The 15,843-nt window shown below is 51.1% G+C and overlaps 1 protein-coding gene across 1 annotated transcript in view; it reads left to right on the top strand.

The window, feature by feature from the left end:
* The window catches only part of COL22A1 (collagen type XXII alpha 1 chain), a 268,939-nt gene extending 257,274 nt beyond the window's left edge, over window positions 1–11,665 (top strand). The window contains exons 60-64 of the mRNA XM_051844068.3: window positions 1,061–1,240; window positions 2,816–2,882; window positions 5,704–5,886; window positions 7,974–8,051; window positions 10,518–11,665. Of these exons, the coding sequence (XP_051700028.3) occupies window positions 1,061–1,240; window positions 2,816–2,882; window positions 5,704–5,886; window positions 7,974–8,051; window positions 10,518–10,705 (696 nt within the window). The 3' untranslated portion in view covers window positions 10,706–11,665. The remainder of the gene's footprint in view (window positions 1–1,060; window positions 1,241–2,815; window positions 2,883–5,703; window positions 5,887–7,973; window positions 8,052–10,517) is intronic.
* Window positions 11,666–15,843: the final 4,178 nt, after the last annotated feature.

Genomic DNA, 15,843 nt, shown 5'->3' with positions numbered 1-15,843 from the left:
GCCTGTACCCAGGATCGCCGGTAGGGATTGCAACGTCGCCCTGAAATGCATCCTACTTGGAAAAACTGAAGTGACTTCCTGGATCCGGCTAAACTAATGTGGAAACATTAGAAGCAGTACAAGGACGTGGTTGAACAGTGAAATTGCAAACCAATGAGTGTCCCTTCTGTCTCAGCACTCGGACCACCTCCCCCAGGGCCCATCCCGGCTCCTCTGCTGTTCATCTTTGCGGAGAGCAGCATGCGGCCTGCTTCTGCCTCCTCCCCCACCCTGAGGTCTCGCTTTGCCCACAGTCTTGCTGCCTTCTCCCTGCAGCACGTGTCTCAGGATGATTTGGCAGCTGCACAGGCCACAGCCAGGCCACATTTGCAGCGACCCTCCTGCTCCTATTCTCTGCTCCCTCCCACCAAGAGAATCCCATCACACCCAGGGGTCCCTGCTGTGGCCACCATATTTTCAGACCCACCGACAGTTGGGAGTTGCTGGTCAGACACACAGCAGCACCACTAGGCAGGGGCCAGGACTCCCTCGCCTGGGGTGTTCCTGGTTCCCAGGTCATTGATGCAGCCCTTCGATCTCTGGGTTGGGGCTACAGGGGATATCTTTGACTGTGAGAACCCTTTTTTGTGGACTCAGGGGAGCAGAGAGGAGGGAGCTGTGGCAGCCTGTGGGGGAGTGCCCTGTCCTTCCAGCTGGACAGAGAGCAAGACCGGGCCAGGACTGTTGTCTCAGAGGAGCTGCACTCCTGGGGTGCAGGTTGGCCTTGGGGTATGGAAATCAAAGTGCCTGTGTGGTCCTGTACAGTTGCTGTGTGGCCGTGGGCAGGTGGCTTTCTCTCCTGGGCCCCGATGCCTCCATGGACACAATCCAGAGGAGGACATGGAGATTCTGGGGCCCTCTCACCACAAGTCACACACGTGGGACAGCTAGGACTGCAGCCTCCCCTCCAGAGGGAGGCAGGAGACAGGGAAGGGCCTCCCTCCCTCAGCAGAACCAGCCCCCTCTGCCTGGGCTGCACCTGCTGGCCTTGAAACTCACTAACACTTCTTTCCTCCTCTAGGGAGATCCTGGGATCAAAGGGGACAAAGGAGCCCCAGGTGGGAAGGGCCAGCCTGGGGACCCTGGAACCCCAGGCCACAAAGGCCACACAGGCCTGATGGGCCCACAAGGACCGCCTGGAGAGAGCGGGCCAGTGGGGCCTCCAGGACCCCCGGGCCAGCCAGGATTTCCAGGGCTGAGGGTAAGGATACCGATGGTTGCTCCAGACATGGGGTAACTCCAAGCCCGAGGGGAGGCCGGGGAAGTGTATGACCTTCAGAGGGTCCAGGGTACAAACTCCATCTTTCCTGGCCATGTGACTCTCTCCACGCCTGCTCTTCCTTGTCTGCAAGAAGGGAAACGTCTTCCTGTTGGCGTGAAGATGAATGGAATCCGGTGCACGGCCTGGGAGGTGTGCAGAAACAGTCCCTGACCCGTTCCACCCCGGTCGCTGTGCGGCCGAGTCCTCGGGCCCTCGCTCAGTTGGCCGTAGAGCTGCTCCACCCCTGGCCCTGCACGGAGGGTGATGAAGGCTCCAGCTCTCAGTGTCTGAGCTTTGCTGCCGGATGGACCCCCTCTGCTTGATCCCTGGCATCACTGCACTTCCTCCCGCCTCCCTGGGCTACTAGGGTTTTCCCTCTGCATCTCTATTTCCCTGAACGTAAAGAGAGAGACTTGTATCCAGTCGTGTTTATTTTTCTTTTTGCACATGTGAGCGGCAGAACTTTCACATGGCTTTGTAACACAGGATCACGCTGGCCGTGAAAGATGGAGGCCAACTCCCCAGTTCACGTGCCGGAGGGGGCAATTGGCAGGCCCAGGTGCCTCCCTGCCCCCTCACTGGGCATCCACATTCCTGCCAGCTGTGGCACTCCGTGGTTCTGTCACCTTGTGATGGCAGTGGTCAGCCTGAGTTCCATCTACCTCATAGAGATCAGGCAGCCAGGGTCTCTCAGACGCGCATGTGTGTGTGTGTTTGGGAGGGGTGGCTGGAGATCTTAGGGTGCTGTCAAAGGCCACTGGACCTCTGCCGAGTTCTCCCAGCCCTGCCGCCCTGGGTAGTGATGGAAATTCTGGCAATGTCATAAGATTCTTGGCCAGAAAGAAAAAGCAACGAAGTGGATATGGTCCATGCCTGGACCCTGGCCGGCTGTGGTGACGACAGAGATGGGCCTGTCCCTGTAGGGGCTGGGCATGGCCCTGATGGACTCAGAAGGGAGGGATGAGCCTGGTGGGGCATAACTGCCCCTCTAGAATCTTCTAAGACTCCCATGCCCCTGCATGAGCTTGGAGACTGCACTTTGCATGTCTGAACAAACAACTTGTCAGCTCTGAGAATCAAGCCCCAGGTTCCATTGGAACAGAGGAAGCCAGACCCTGGGATCCAGAGGGGCCCGTAGTAGCTGGACACAGGGAATCAGACATGGTCTCAGGCAGGAGGCAGCTGTCACCTGTCACTGAGAAGTGGGTGGGAATTTGGCAAGATGACATTAGGGCCAGACCTCCTGGGCCCAGCTCTGGGGAGAAGGTGTGGATAGAAGTCATGGGCACAGTGGTTTGTGTGAGAGAGGAACACCACGAAAGAGCTGGACATGTGTGCAGGGAAGGGCAGCAGTGGCCCAGGAGAGGGTGCACAGATGTGGCCAGGACTGGACTGGGAAGCAGGGCTTCCTCATGTGTGTATTGCCGTGAGCTCCCTGGTTTTGTGACCCCTTGGGTGTCATGGATGGCAGGAGTTCCTGGGAAGATCACTAATGCCGCGCTCCCTCCCTCCTAGGGGGAGTCTCCCTCCCTGGACAGCCTGCGGCGGCTCATTCAGGAGGAGCTCGGGAAGCAGCTGGAAAGTGAGTAGCTGGGCTGCACTCCGCCTTGCAGGCAGGAGCCCGGGAGGCGGCCCTGTCACTCGCGGGTACTTGGGCCATGGGTGTGGGCATCTCAGATGTGGTGGATGAGCCTCAGACACACAGACCCCCTCCAGCTTCTGCTTGATGGCCTCTGGCAAAGGGAGTGCCCTATAGGAAGTCAGCTCTGCTGGGATCCACTGTTTATTCTGTATGGACATTTATCTGATGGATACATAGTTTGGGGAGGTCTGCAGTGCCCCACCCCCCCCCGACACTGTGCCCTGAGCTCATGGTGTGGGAGAGGAGATAGATGGGGGACAGGCAGGACAGTTTCAGTACAGCGAGCCAAGCTCTGTGGTTGAAAGTGGCACAGATGACATGAGAGATGAAGACACCTGAGTCAGTTCAGGGAGCAGGCCCTGGACGATGGATTGAGATTCCAGACCTTTGAAACAGGTGTAAAGTCCCCAAAGTAGTTCCTCCCAGGAGGTGGAGTTTTGTTTGTTTTTTTTTTTAAATTTTGAAAGGCAAAGTTGCAGAGACAGGGAAGGAGACAGAAAGGGGTCTTCCATCCACTGGTTCACTCCCTAAATAGCCACAACAGCATGGACTGGGCCAGGCTGATCTAGGAGCTCCCTCCAGGTCTCCCACATGGTTGCAGGGGCCCAAGGACTTGGGCCGCCATCCTCTGCTTCCCCAGGTGTAATAGTAGGAAGCTGGATTGGACGAGGAGCAGCCAGGATCGACCTGGTGCCCGTAGGGGATGCTGGCATCACAGGTGGTAGTTTTACCCACTATGCCGCAGTGCTAGCTCCCTTTAATTCCCTGTATCAGACTGTTACAGCCCCAGGTCTGGCGTGCGCTGGCGTGGCAGATGCTCAGGGAGTGAGAAAGGTAAGACAGCTATAGTAACTGCTCCTGCGGCCAGCACCTGCCTGTTAACACAGGGGAGATGCTGCCCAAGCTTTGGAGGCAGAGCTTGTTAGGAGCAGAGATGCTGAGTGACTGCCCGAGGCTGCGGAGCCGGGAGGCTGTGGCCAGGCTCTGCTCCCAGAATCCCTGCTTCTCACCCCCATACTCTGTTGCCATTCCCGTTCCCTCTGCACCGCAAGAGAAGAAAGCCACAGAGGGCCTTGCTGCAGGCACGAGAGGTTCCCATAGCTCCTTCCAGGCACAGTGGGGAGAGGTGCGTATTTATTCTCGGGGGTCACATCTCGGTTATTTTGCACCTGCCAGGTGCCAGACTCTGTGCTGGGTGTGATGACCCTGCCCTGCCCTCATGGAGCATGCAGGTGAACATGGCACCATCCCTGCACACGGAGAATAAAGACCACCAATCGGGGGAAGAGGGGTTGATGGAAGGAAGAAAACAAAGGCCAGCACTATGGGGATCGCTGGACGGTCAGGTCCTAAGACTGGGGCATGGAGATCCCTGAATCCCACTTCTGGGTGCTGGATTTAGCAGTGCTGGCAATGGCCTGTGCCCTGGGTTGCTGCCAGCCCAGGAGCAGGGCTGAGACCCGTGTGGACAGGTGTGGATGGAGCACCGTCCTTTGAAGGGGAAGCATTGGCTCTCCTTGAAAGATGAGGAAGTTCAGAGACGTTGCTCAGATTTCCCAGGTCAGAGATTAGGTCTCATGCCCCCCTGCCACCTTGTGAGGGCAGCGGGAGGCAGGGGCTGTGATGGGACATGGCCAGGCAGTCAGCAGGTCGTGACTCTCCCTTGGTTTTGAAATGCTAAGGGCCTTGGTGGCCTCCCGGCCTCTCTGACCTCAGTCACACTACTCCCAAGATGGCACACATGGACTGGATGATCTGCGACTATATGGAAAATAAGACCAGCACTTGGTGGCCATCAGGTGGGCACTGTATACCCTGCCCAGTAGGGAAGTGTTCAGAGCCAGCATCCGGACCTTGGCTTTCGTAATCAATTCTACGAGTCAATCATCTTAGATGTGGCACGGTCTTTTTTTTTTTTTTTTTTTTTTTTTTTTGACAGGCAGAGTGGACAATGAGAGAGAGAGAGACAGAGAGAAAGGTCTTCCCTTGCCGTTGGTTCACCCTCCAATGGCCGCTGCGGCTGGCGCGCTGCGGCCAGCGCACCGCGCTGATCCGATGGCAGGAGCCAGGTGCTTCTCCTGGTCTCCCATGGGGTGCAGGGCCCAAGCACTTGGGCCATCCTCCACTGCACTCCCTGGCCACAGCAGAGAGCTGGCCTGGAAGAGGGGCAACCAGGACAGAATCCGGCGCCCCGACTGGGACTAGAACCCCGTGTGCCGGCACCGCAAGGTGGAGGGTTAGCCTAGCGAGCCGCGGCGCCGGCCTGATGTGGCACGGTCTTGAATGGCCATGATAGCCGGCCAGCCGTTTACAGAGCAGCAACAGGCACCACACAGCTCTGTGTGCACCACTTAACCCCAGCGGCCTCAGCTGCATCAGCCAACAATCGGAGCAGCAACTGCTGCTGTGCTGGCAGCCAGCACCGACCAGGTGCTTGCAAGTGCCGGGCGCGCGTTCTCTTCCTATTCCGTCCACACACTGACGCGGCACCGCAGGTGTCCTTTCATCATCTCCATTTTTACACAGAAGGGCCAGCGCTGGGAGAGGTCAAGAGGCTCACAGCTAGGGGTGGCTACCCTGGCACCCCCACCCAGCAGCCTCGCTCCAGGGGCAGTGTCGGTCCCCAGTGAGTGGCCCCTGTGTCCTGCCCTGTCCTGCAGTGCCCTCGCTGTCCTCGCTGTGCCTAGCTTTGCAGTGAGTCACTGCTGTGCTCTGGCCTGCCACCCCTTCTTCATGCAATGTCTCTGTTCCTCCTCCACAGCCAAGCTTGCCTACCTGCTGGCCCAGATGCCCCCAGCACACATGAAGTCATCTCAAGGCAGACCCGGGCCTCCGGGGCCCCCAGGAAAGGATGGGCTTCCAGGCCGGGCAGGCCCCGTGGGCGAGCCAGGCAGGCCGGGCCAGGGGGGTCTGGAAGGACCCTCTGGACCAATAGGTCCCAAAGGTGAGTCGAGAGTGGAGGACGTGGGCTTTGCAGGCCACACAAGCGCTGTGAGGTACACCCTCCCAGCCGAGCACAGTGCATTGTTCATTGCACTTGTCTTCCCCGCAGCCTGGTAACACCCTGGATCTGGGCATTGTGTGATTGTTTCATATGCATGAGAGGTTTTGCTACTCATCAGTTTTGTGAATTATGTCGCTTCTGGGAAGGCTGCCTCCTTGTTCTCGCTCCATCTTCACTGCCCTGGTTTTGGGGGTAATGCATGTGGCTTGCTTCTTCTACCAGGTTTGGAACTAACTGAGGGATAAGACAGTTAATCTCCAGGCAAATGGAGATTAAATGGGAGCCTTAAAATCGGATGAAGTGGCTTTCAACTGCAGCTAAAAATGGCTGCAAACTGTCCAGCTGTCAGGCAGTGACCCATTTGGACACCAGAGCCCTGGATACCAGTAGGTCTGTCCTCCAGAGGGTGGAGCCTGTCCCACGTCTCACAGCCCCTGGTGTCCAGCAGTTCAGCACGCTCACTGCAGGCAGGCAGGCGTGGAGGAGAGGAGGGCCCTGAAGCTGAATTCTGCACAGTAATAACTCCCTCCTTTCTGATGAGGATTAGGCATTTTTGGAGTGTGGGGAGGATGTGTGGTGTAATTTGGCCACTGGGAGTTAGATGGGGTGCCCCTAACGTCTTCCTCTGCTGATCTCGTATTTCCTTATTAAATCCTTCTTCATTCATTCCCACATTGTATCTTACTGGAAAGACTTTAAGTTAAATTTGTGCACCTGACTCCTGCCCATATTCATTCATTCAATAAAATATATGAAACAAACGTCAATAAGAAAGCACTCTGCATGGAAGACATCAGACTGTGGCAGAATACTGACCAAATGTCATAATTCTGACAATAAAAATGAACGGTCTAAAGTCCCCACAAGCTAGCCACATTTCAATTTGGATCACAAAAGAAAATATCTGATCCAAACAGATTTTTTTTAGAAATGACAGAGCAAAAAGTGATTAAAGAATTGAGTACTTTAACTTTTATTTAGTAAATATAAATTTCCAAAGTACAGTTTATGGATTACAATGGCTCCCCCCCCCATAACTTCTCTCCCACCCACAACCCTCCCATCTCCTGCTCCCTCTCTCATTGCATTCACATCAGGATTCATTTGCGATTATCTTTATATACAGAAGATCGATTTAGTATATATTAAAGATTTCATCAGTTTGCACCCACACAGAACATAAAGTGTAAAATACTGTTTCAGTACTAGTTATAGCATTAATTCACATTGGACAACACATTAAGGACAGAGAATTGAGTACTTTAAATATGAATGATTTCACTCATATATGACCTCAAATATTCTGAGAGGGAATGACCTTCTCCTCGGAATGTCTGAATTTTTTTTTTTTTAATTTCTCAGGGTACTTAATTGCATTGTCTCATTCAGATGCTCTTTGTGTTGTTTCAACTAGCTTAGTTTTTTGTTTTGTTTTGTTTTGTTTTGTTTTGTTTTTTTTTTTTTTTTTGCTTCTTGGGACTAGAACTTTGCCTTGTTTATCATTCTATGTCCATAGTAGGCTGTTGAATTTGTCAAGAAGGAACTAGGTAGCAAATAAAGTCCCAGGGCAAACGCTTGTGCACACAGGGATGAGTAGACATGTGCAAGGCACTGCATGTGGGCTTAGGTTGTATAGGGGACCGAATGTGGGCATGTGAATTTGGTGACCTGTGTTTGAGTCTGTGGGGTGGATGCATGTGTGGCTGTGTTTATGTGTGCATGCACTTAGTAGATGAGAACTTGAATAAAGGCTTACATGTGAACATATGTACTTGAGCCTGTATTTAGGAGGGGATGTCGACTTACTGTGGTGTTCCAGTGTGTGTATTTCTGAGGAGCGTATAAATGAGTGAATGTGTGAGACAGAATCAGGCATACAGCATGGGTTAGCCTGTAGCAGCAAGAGGGCTTTGCATGGGCAGGTATGGCAGTATGGGGTTGCACCTGCACCTCCTGCTGACTGGAGCGCCCTGAGTCTGCCCCCACCGTGGGCCTCCACCACTACTGGTGTATTTTTCTCTCATCAGGTGAGCGAGGAGCTAAAGGTGACCCAGGTGCACCTGGAGTTGGCCTCCGAGGCGAGATGGGACCCCCTGGAATCCCAGGTATGAATAACGTAGACATGAGGAGTCCATAGCAGCACTCAGGCTCATGGCCACACAGAACCCAAGAATGGACAGGAAGAGTGGATGAGGTTCAGCTGACAGAGAGATAACTTGCTTGTTTTTTTTTTTTTATCTTTTATTTAATGAATATAAATTTCCAAAGTACGACTCATGGGTTACAATGGCTTCCCCCCCCATACCGTCCCTCCCACCCACAACCCTCCCCTTTCCCACTCCCTCTCCCCTTCCATTCACATCAAGATTCATTTTCGATTATCTTAATATACAGAAGATCAGCTTAGTATACCTTAAGTAAGGATTTCAACAGTTTGCTCCCACACAGAAACATAAAGTGAAAAATAATAGATGATTTTTTTAAAATGATGATCACATACTAGGCCATAAAGCAAGTCTCAGCAAATTTAAAAGAATTAGAATCATACCATGCAGCTTCTCAGACCACAGCGGGATGAAGCTGGAAATTAGCAACTCAGGAAACCCCAGAAAGTATGCAAACACATGGAGACTGAACAACATGCTCCTGAATGAACTTGCTTGTTTTTATTAACTTTTTAGAATCCTTGTTCCTGGGCTTACTAACAACAACAAAAAAACTGCAATGGATTTCATGGGTTCTTAAAGTATATTCCATAAATTCAAAATCCCAATGGTTCATTGCATATTTCAAATCAACTAAAAGGAAGGATTTTGAATATTCCCTACACAGGGAAATGACAGGTGTCTGAGGACTTGGCAGGACAGCTCAGCACACGGGACTGCAGTAGCACCCCATCCACAGGTGCAGTCATTCTGTGTCGATTGAAAAAGAACATCTTGAGAAAAGATCCTGGAAAAACGACACAGAACACTGAGGTGGGGCTGAATAGCCAAGCTGGAGCCCGTGTCCCTTTCCAGACACTTCTAGCGCACGTTAGTGTCTTAAAGTGCCAAGAAGCATGGTGTAAAAAATGCCACTTATGTGTCCAACGCAGCATCTTCCAAACTCACTTGAACGTGAGACCTTCCTCCTTTCACCACACCCCTGTTAATATCCTCTTAGTATTCCTCTGCGTATTCGTGGGGGAATGCTGGCCAAGGGGCTGGGTGCTCTGCCGTCCTGGGGCTGAGGGGACTTGGAAAACTGGCCATTCCCTGGCTGTACTGAAGAGCTCTAGTGCACAGCCATACTCGCACTCCAAGGTGGCAGGAACTCCACCTCACTCAAGATTCCAGACAATTGAGCCTGTGGATAACTTAAAGGACAGGAGGGCCTTGTGGAAAAGGCATATCGTAAAAATAACTGCATGCATTTCAAACATTTTGCACCGAAATAAAGTTACCATTTATTTTTCCATAAACTTTCTGAAGTGTCCACATTTTAATGCCTTCCTGATTTTCCAAATATTCTGTGGACTTGTATTATTTAAAGAATTAGAAATATATTGTAATATATATTTTTTTACAACAGGCCTACTCCCAAACTGCTTATAATATTAAGAATTTTTTAATAAGGTAATTTCTAGTAAAGATAAAAAGGCAGCACACAAGTCATTTAGAAGCAAGAAATAATTGTACCGATGTGAAATTGAGATAATGACCACACTTCGGTAGTTCCCAGCTGAAGAAGCAAATTAACTGCTGGTCTCAAAATTGGGCTTACACTAAATGACTGTTAGCAAAGCACTAATAGAAGTCACGAACTATCTAAAGATCTTTTTAAAGGGAAAGTTTTTGTATATTTTATAGGTTTTCTGTTAAGAATATCACTACTAGAATGAACCACAAAACTTAGCGCTGAGCTTCCCAGTTCCCAAAGCCAAACAGGGAGATCAATTGATTACCTATAATAGATGTTTAATACTTGGAGGAATGGGTTGTCTACAGGTTGTATTTTCTGGGTCTACATTTTGGGCTAGTAAGTGTTGGTCAGTTACATTCTGGATGTTACTTTTGGCCATGATTTTGCAGAATAAGTAAATGAAGTATGGGGTTTCAATTTAACATGAAGATAAAGCAGAGAAATACAGAAAACCTGGGAGTGGCTGGGCGCTGGGTAATGAAACATCACGAGGTATCCAAGTTCGTGTGCAGTGGGGCCAGTGGTTGGTGCTCAGAACTTGGTGTTTCTGCATTCAAATACACCTTCTAGAACTGTGTTCTTACACATTTCTGTTTCTCACCCGGCTTTAAGTGGAGACTATGTTCCCACCTACGTTTATTTCTCTTCATTGGTACCTGGACCACAGTCCTCCTTCAAATGGTTGAGGCAGCCCCTTCCCTTGTGTTAATTAGGGTGCCCCCATGGACCACCCCAGCCCCTCGGGGCGGAGCTCCCACACCAGGGGTATGCTGTCCCTGAAGGTGTTCTCATTCCCGAGTTCACACTGGATGGGAGAAGCGGGAGTGAGGCTCCCAGGGGAACTTAACCCATCTTTTGTTTCTTTGTTTCTCTTGCTCATTTGCCAGGTCAACCAGGTGAACCTGGGTATGCTAAAGATGGACTCCCTGGGATTCCTGGCCCTCAAGGGGAGACAGGACCAGCTGGACATCCTGGCCCCCCGGGTCCACCTGGCCCCCCTGGCCAGTGTGACCCCTCCCAGTGTGCCTACTTTGCCAGCCTCGCTGCCCGACCTGGTAATGTGAAGGGCCCTTAGAAGATTCCAGAATGCCAGAGACGGTGGCAGATTTGTGAAACTTGAACTCAGAGCCCAATGGAAAGCCAGAGGCCTTAAAGCATTTGAGCTGGGTGTTTCTTTTCCTATATCATTTATTTTTGTTTTCTTGAGAGAGACTGAAAGACTTCGAAATTATTAAAAACCAACAGATGCTGCCGGTCGGTCAGATTAATATTATTAATTATTATTTGGTATGCTGATGCTTTGTGAGATTTTCCCCTCTCCTCTGAAGCTGGGAAGACTTGATCTGTGGGGCGAGAGATTGTGTCTTGGTTCCTCTGATGGCCCCCAGCTGAGGCATAGCTGCCAGCTGTAAGGAAACCCTTGGTGCTATGAAACCCTGGCCACATGCTTGCCATGTTTACCTCTTTCTCCAAAAGGAAACTAAGCAACAGAACCAGTGAGCTTCCATTCTGAGTTGTGTTTCAAGGTTGCCCAGGGAGAAACAATCCAAAAATCGCCACTTCCCAGGAGAGGGAAATGAAGCAGAAGAAGAAACTCAGAGATGTGAAGAATGTTCTGGCCTCCTGGTGGGATGTACATGCATGGAGCAGAGCCAGCCCCCAGGGGGCCCATGACCTCGTGTTCCAAGCTTGCAGGTGGGAAGTGACATCGCGAGGCTCAACACTGGCTTTCCGGGATCCTGCATCAGGGCCTCAGGCCGGAACCTGGTGTTGAAGCAGCAGCCCCTGGGTGTTCTTTGCTTTGCCACTGGAGCTAGGACTCCAGGTTCCTTGTGTTGATTTTAACCATGTTGATTGCAAAATAAAGGGGACTCACAGCTTCTCCCTTGTGTTTTCCTAATGGTGGGCAGATGGCCAGGGCACTGAGCAGATCTGGGAAATGTGTCTCCAGGGTCCCGTCTCTGAAATCGGTCACATTGTGTATGTGACATGCCCGCCTTGAACAGGTGCTCAATAAACGTGAGATTCCTCCCTAGTTCCTGTTGATGATTCAGTTCTTATCTCCAGCATCCACCTACAGTGAACTCTGTGAGCCGTAGGGTACATTGCCCACATGTCCAGTCCACAAGCTGTATGAGTGTGAGCACGAATGTGTGTGTGTGACTGCTCCAGCCTCTGGAAGCTCTTACCATGCCCGTCACTGAAACAGCTCTGTATTCTGCATTGTAGCAGAAGCCATTGACACAACCGCATTTCTGATGGATCAAGGTGGGGAGGGCAGCACAAAGCTGGCTTCGGCGAGACACACCTGGCAAACAGCGTGATTTGCCAGTGGCCTCAGAAAAATTGCTCTGGCTGCATCCGTCCCCCTCTTGATGGGCTGATTGATTTCTTCCTTGCTTTATCCATTCATCCATGTGTCCATCCAACAGACCAGTCGGGCCCTTGCAGACTAACATAGCATGTGCTTAGCAACCTCCTCCTTTCTATCTCCCCACACTAGATGGCTCCGATTGATTGGGGAGCCAGCAGTACAAACACCCAGAGATGTATTTTGCTACAATTCAGCCCTCGTGTTAAGTGCAATGATTTAAAACTGGGACCAGAGACCTGTCCCTTGTTCAATCAGCTGGTGCCGACTCTTGGGTGGGTGATGTCAGGGGTCAGCAGAGGAGGGGGGAGCAACACCTATTGCTGTAGAGTGGACAGCCTCCTTCAAGCTCTGCCATCTCGATCAGTTCTTAAAGGCACGTGTGTGTGTGTGTGTTTTATATTACCCTTTGAAACCTCAGAAATAGTCAAATTCAGTGACTTAGTTTGTGACTCAGGCCACAAGTACCCATATACAAAACAGGAGTTTTGTGATGAAATATTTACCCTGAGCACGCACAATGCCCCTAGTATTGACTCTTCTGTCTGAGGTGGTATACACTTAATAGACCCTTTTTAAGGAAGGTAGAGATCTTCCCCACTGTCAACACCCCACACTAAAGCAGAGTGTTAGAATCAAGGAGCCGACACTGACACGCTGTCCCCCACCATCAATACATAGAGTTGACTCTTGGTGTTTACATTCTGTGTGTCTGGGACATATCCCACCGTTGCATTATTGTACAGAGTAGTTCCTCTGCCCAAAATCGCTCTGTGCCCTGCCTCTCCATTTCTCCTAACCTCAGACCACCACCACTCCTTTTATCACTCCAACTTTTCCAAGATGTCATACTGTGTATAGTCTTTTAAGTTTGCTTTTGTTCATTTAGTAGTGTGCATTTAAGATCTCCACATGACTTTTCATGGCTTAATAGGCCATCTTTAGTGCCTATAACATGCTATGGTCTGAACCTACCACAGTTAACTCTCTCACCTACTGAAGGACAGCTCAGTTGCTTCCAGGTTGTAGCAATTGTACATAAATGTTGCTATAAACATCCATGTATTTTTTTTGACAGGCAGAGTGGACAGTGAGAGAGACAGAGAGAAAAGTCTTCCTTTTTGCCGTTGGTTCACCCTCCAATGGCCTCCGCGGACGGCGTGCTATGGCTGGCACACCGCGCTGATCCGATGGCAGGAGCCAGGTGCTTCTCCTGGTCTCCCATGTGGGTGCAGGGCCCAAGCACTTGGGCCACCTCCACTGCACTCCTGGGCCACAGCAGAGAGCTGGCCTGGGAGAGGGGCAGCTGGGACAGAATCCAGCGCCCCGATGGACTAGAACCCGGTGTGCCGGCGCTGTAAGGCGGACATCCATGTATTTTTTTTATGGAAATAACTTCAGTTCCACTGGGTAGATAAAAGGGACACAGTTGTGGGGTACACAAGAGAATATTTAGTTTTGTAAGAGACAGCCAAATTGTCTTTCAGAATAGCTAAACCATCGTGCATCCCCATAAGCATCAATCAGAGTTCCTGTTGCTCCACACCCTCACCCACGTTTTGTGTTGTTTTGGCGTTTGTAATAGAAACGCATAGCTGTGCTGCACTGCTTTAGTTAACAATTTCCTAATGACTCGTGATATCGAGCATGTTTTCTTTCCATGTTCTCTATCTGTGATGACGTGTCCGGATGTTTTGCCCATTTTTAAAACTGGGTTATCTGGGTTTTTATTGTTGAGTTTCAAGAATGATTTGTGGATTTTGACTGATAGTTCATTACACCCTGGCAAAACAAGGTGCTTACCACCTCAGTCCAGTGGGATGAGGGCTCAAGACAGGGATAGCTAGGCAGAAATGCAGACCAAATGGGTCATCTTAAAGGATGAGGTCTGGCAAGTCTTCAGCGTTTCAGATATCACACACCACGGGAAACAACGAGTAAATACCTTGCTTGGTCAAGTGAAGAAAACAGATCTGGCTCAGTTTAAACTTCAGATCAGTTCCCGAGATTTGTCTTTAAAACTGAGTAAGATGGGCCGGCGCCACAGCTCACTAGGCTAATCCTCCGCCTTGCGGCGCCGGCACACGGGGTTCTAGTCCTGGTCGGGGTGCCGGATTCTGTCCCGGTTGCCCCTCTTCCAGGCCAGCTCTCTGCTGTGGCCCGGGAGTGCAGTGGAGGATGGCCCAAGTGCTTGGACCCTGTACCCCATGGGAGACCAGGAGAAGTATCTGGCTCCTGCCATCGGATCAGCACGGTGCGCCGGCCATTAGAGGGTGAACCAACGGCAAAAGGAAGACCTTTCTCTGTCTCTCTCTGTCCACTCTGCCTGTCAAAAAAAAAATAAAAAAAAAACTGAGTAAGATGTTAAAAGAGCTGCATGCATTGAGAGTGTACAGTTTGACGTATTGACATACGTAGATAGATTCATTTTTAAGGGTCAGTTTATAACTTCCACCCATGGGAGACCCCTGTATAATCCAAATTCCGATTTGTTAAGGAAAATGAGGTTCAGAAAGATTCATTTATCCCATGTGGTAAATGACGGGTCCCATTATTTGGATCCAAGTGTTTCTCTCACTTCAGTGAGTCCCCGGGAGGCTTTATTTTTGACACTGTAGATCTGGCTCAGCCCCTCCAGGGATGGTACTAAGGTGTGTTTCTCAAGGTCCCCCAGGATATTTTAAATGCATCCACCCTACCTTCAGCCTTCTGCACTGTCTCTTCGAGCCCAGACACCTCCTAACCAAGCTCTCAGGCTCGAGTTTTAACAGATTGAGAACTGAGCCAAACTCTGATGTCTGCACAGATTTTAGGACCTTGTTGGGAGAACTGGACAGACGCCGCCGTGTGTTAGGAAGGGATGCATGATGCATACAGCGGCCCAGAGAGTTGGGCTCAAACACGCAATACCCGTGTTTTCCAGCCAACCCGCCCTGTGTGCTTCCTGCCAACTGCTACAACTGGAGAATCCATCTCTGCAAACTCCATTCCAGGAAAGCCTGGGGTAGGGGCAGGAAGAACAAGGTTCTGGGCCCCAAGAAAGGGCCAGCGCCTGGCTCAGTCAGTGCTCAGGAAACACGGGGGAGATGCATGAGAAGGAGATAATGACAAGACCCCAGGGTGTGCTGTGGGATTACCTGGGACCCCCGTGGGCTTCTCACTCTTCCAGGAGGAAGAGGGGAGAATCTGGGCACACTGGCCTTGGCTCAGGGATCACCTTGTCCTCTGCACAGGGCACAGGTGGTTTCTCATTGAGGCTGGTAGGAGACCCCTTGATTGGCAGCCCTGCCTTCTAGGAGGCAGGATGTTCAAGCAGTTCCCCAGATGGAGAGCAGCCAGGCTGGAGGCTGATGACCCTCTTCCGCAGCTCAGCAGCCTCCCTCCAGTCTCTCATGGGCCACCCAGCGGAGCTGGCTTCAGGGCAGCCCCACTTGCTGCCTTGGCCCTCCTGTATGGACTGTATGGACCAGGAAACACCAGCGAGACAACTGAGTGACCTCTGCTTCCTGCAGTCAGGTGGACTCAGAGCAGGCCCCGCTTGTCAGCAGTGGCAGCTTCACTTCCCTTCTAATCTGTGGGCTGAAGAGTCAATAGGAATTTCCAGAGATAAGGAATGTAATGAAGAGCTGCTTATTGCAATCTACTGTCACGGTTGTTCTGTTCCGTTACCACCTGCTGTTCATCTTTTACTGTGCCTCACCTAGAAAATAGGAGAAAACACGGCATTCATAGGATTAGCTAGCACCCATGGCTTCAGGAAGCTGTGGAGTCCTTGACCATGTCCCCCTCAGATGGGGTTGGGGTGGTTGAGGGGCTGCTGTAACTACATCCAGGGCAGAGGA

The sequence above is a fragment of the Oryctolagus cuniculus genome, chromosome 6, assembly GCF_051225735.1.
Source record: "Oryctolagus cuniculus isolate XC-2025 breed Fujian yellow rabbit chromosome 6, ASM5122573v1, whole genome shotgun sequence".
NCBI classification, from domain to species: domain Eukaryota; kingdom Metazoa; phylum Chordata; class Mammalia; order Lagomorpha; family Leporidae; genus Oryctolagus; species Oryctolagus cuniculus.
This window is presented reverse-complemented; position numbering and strand designations above follow the sequence as displayed.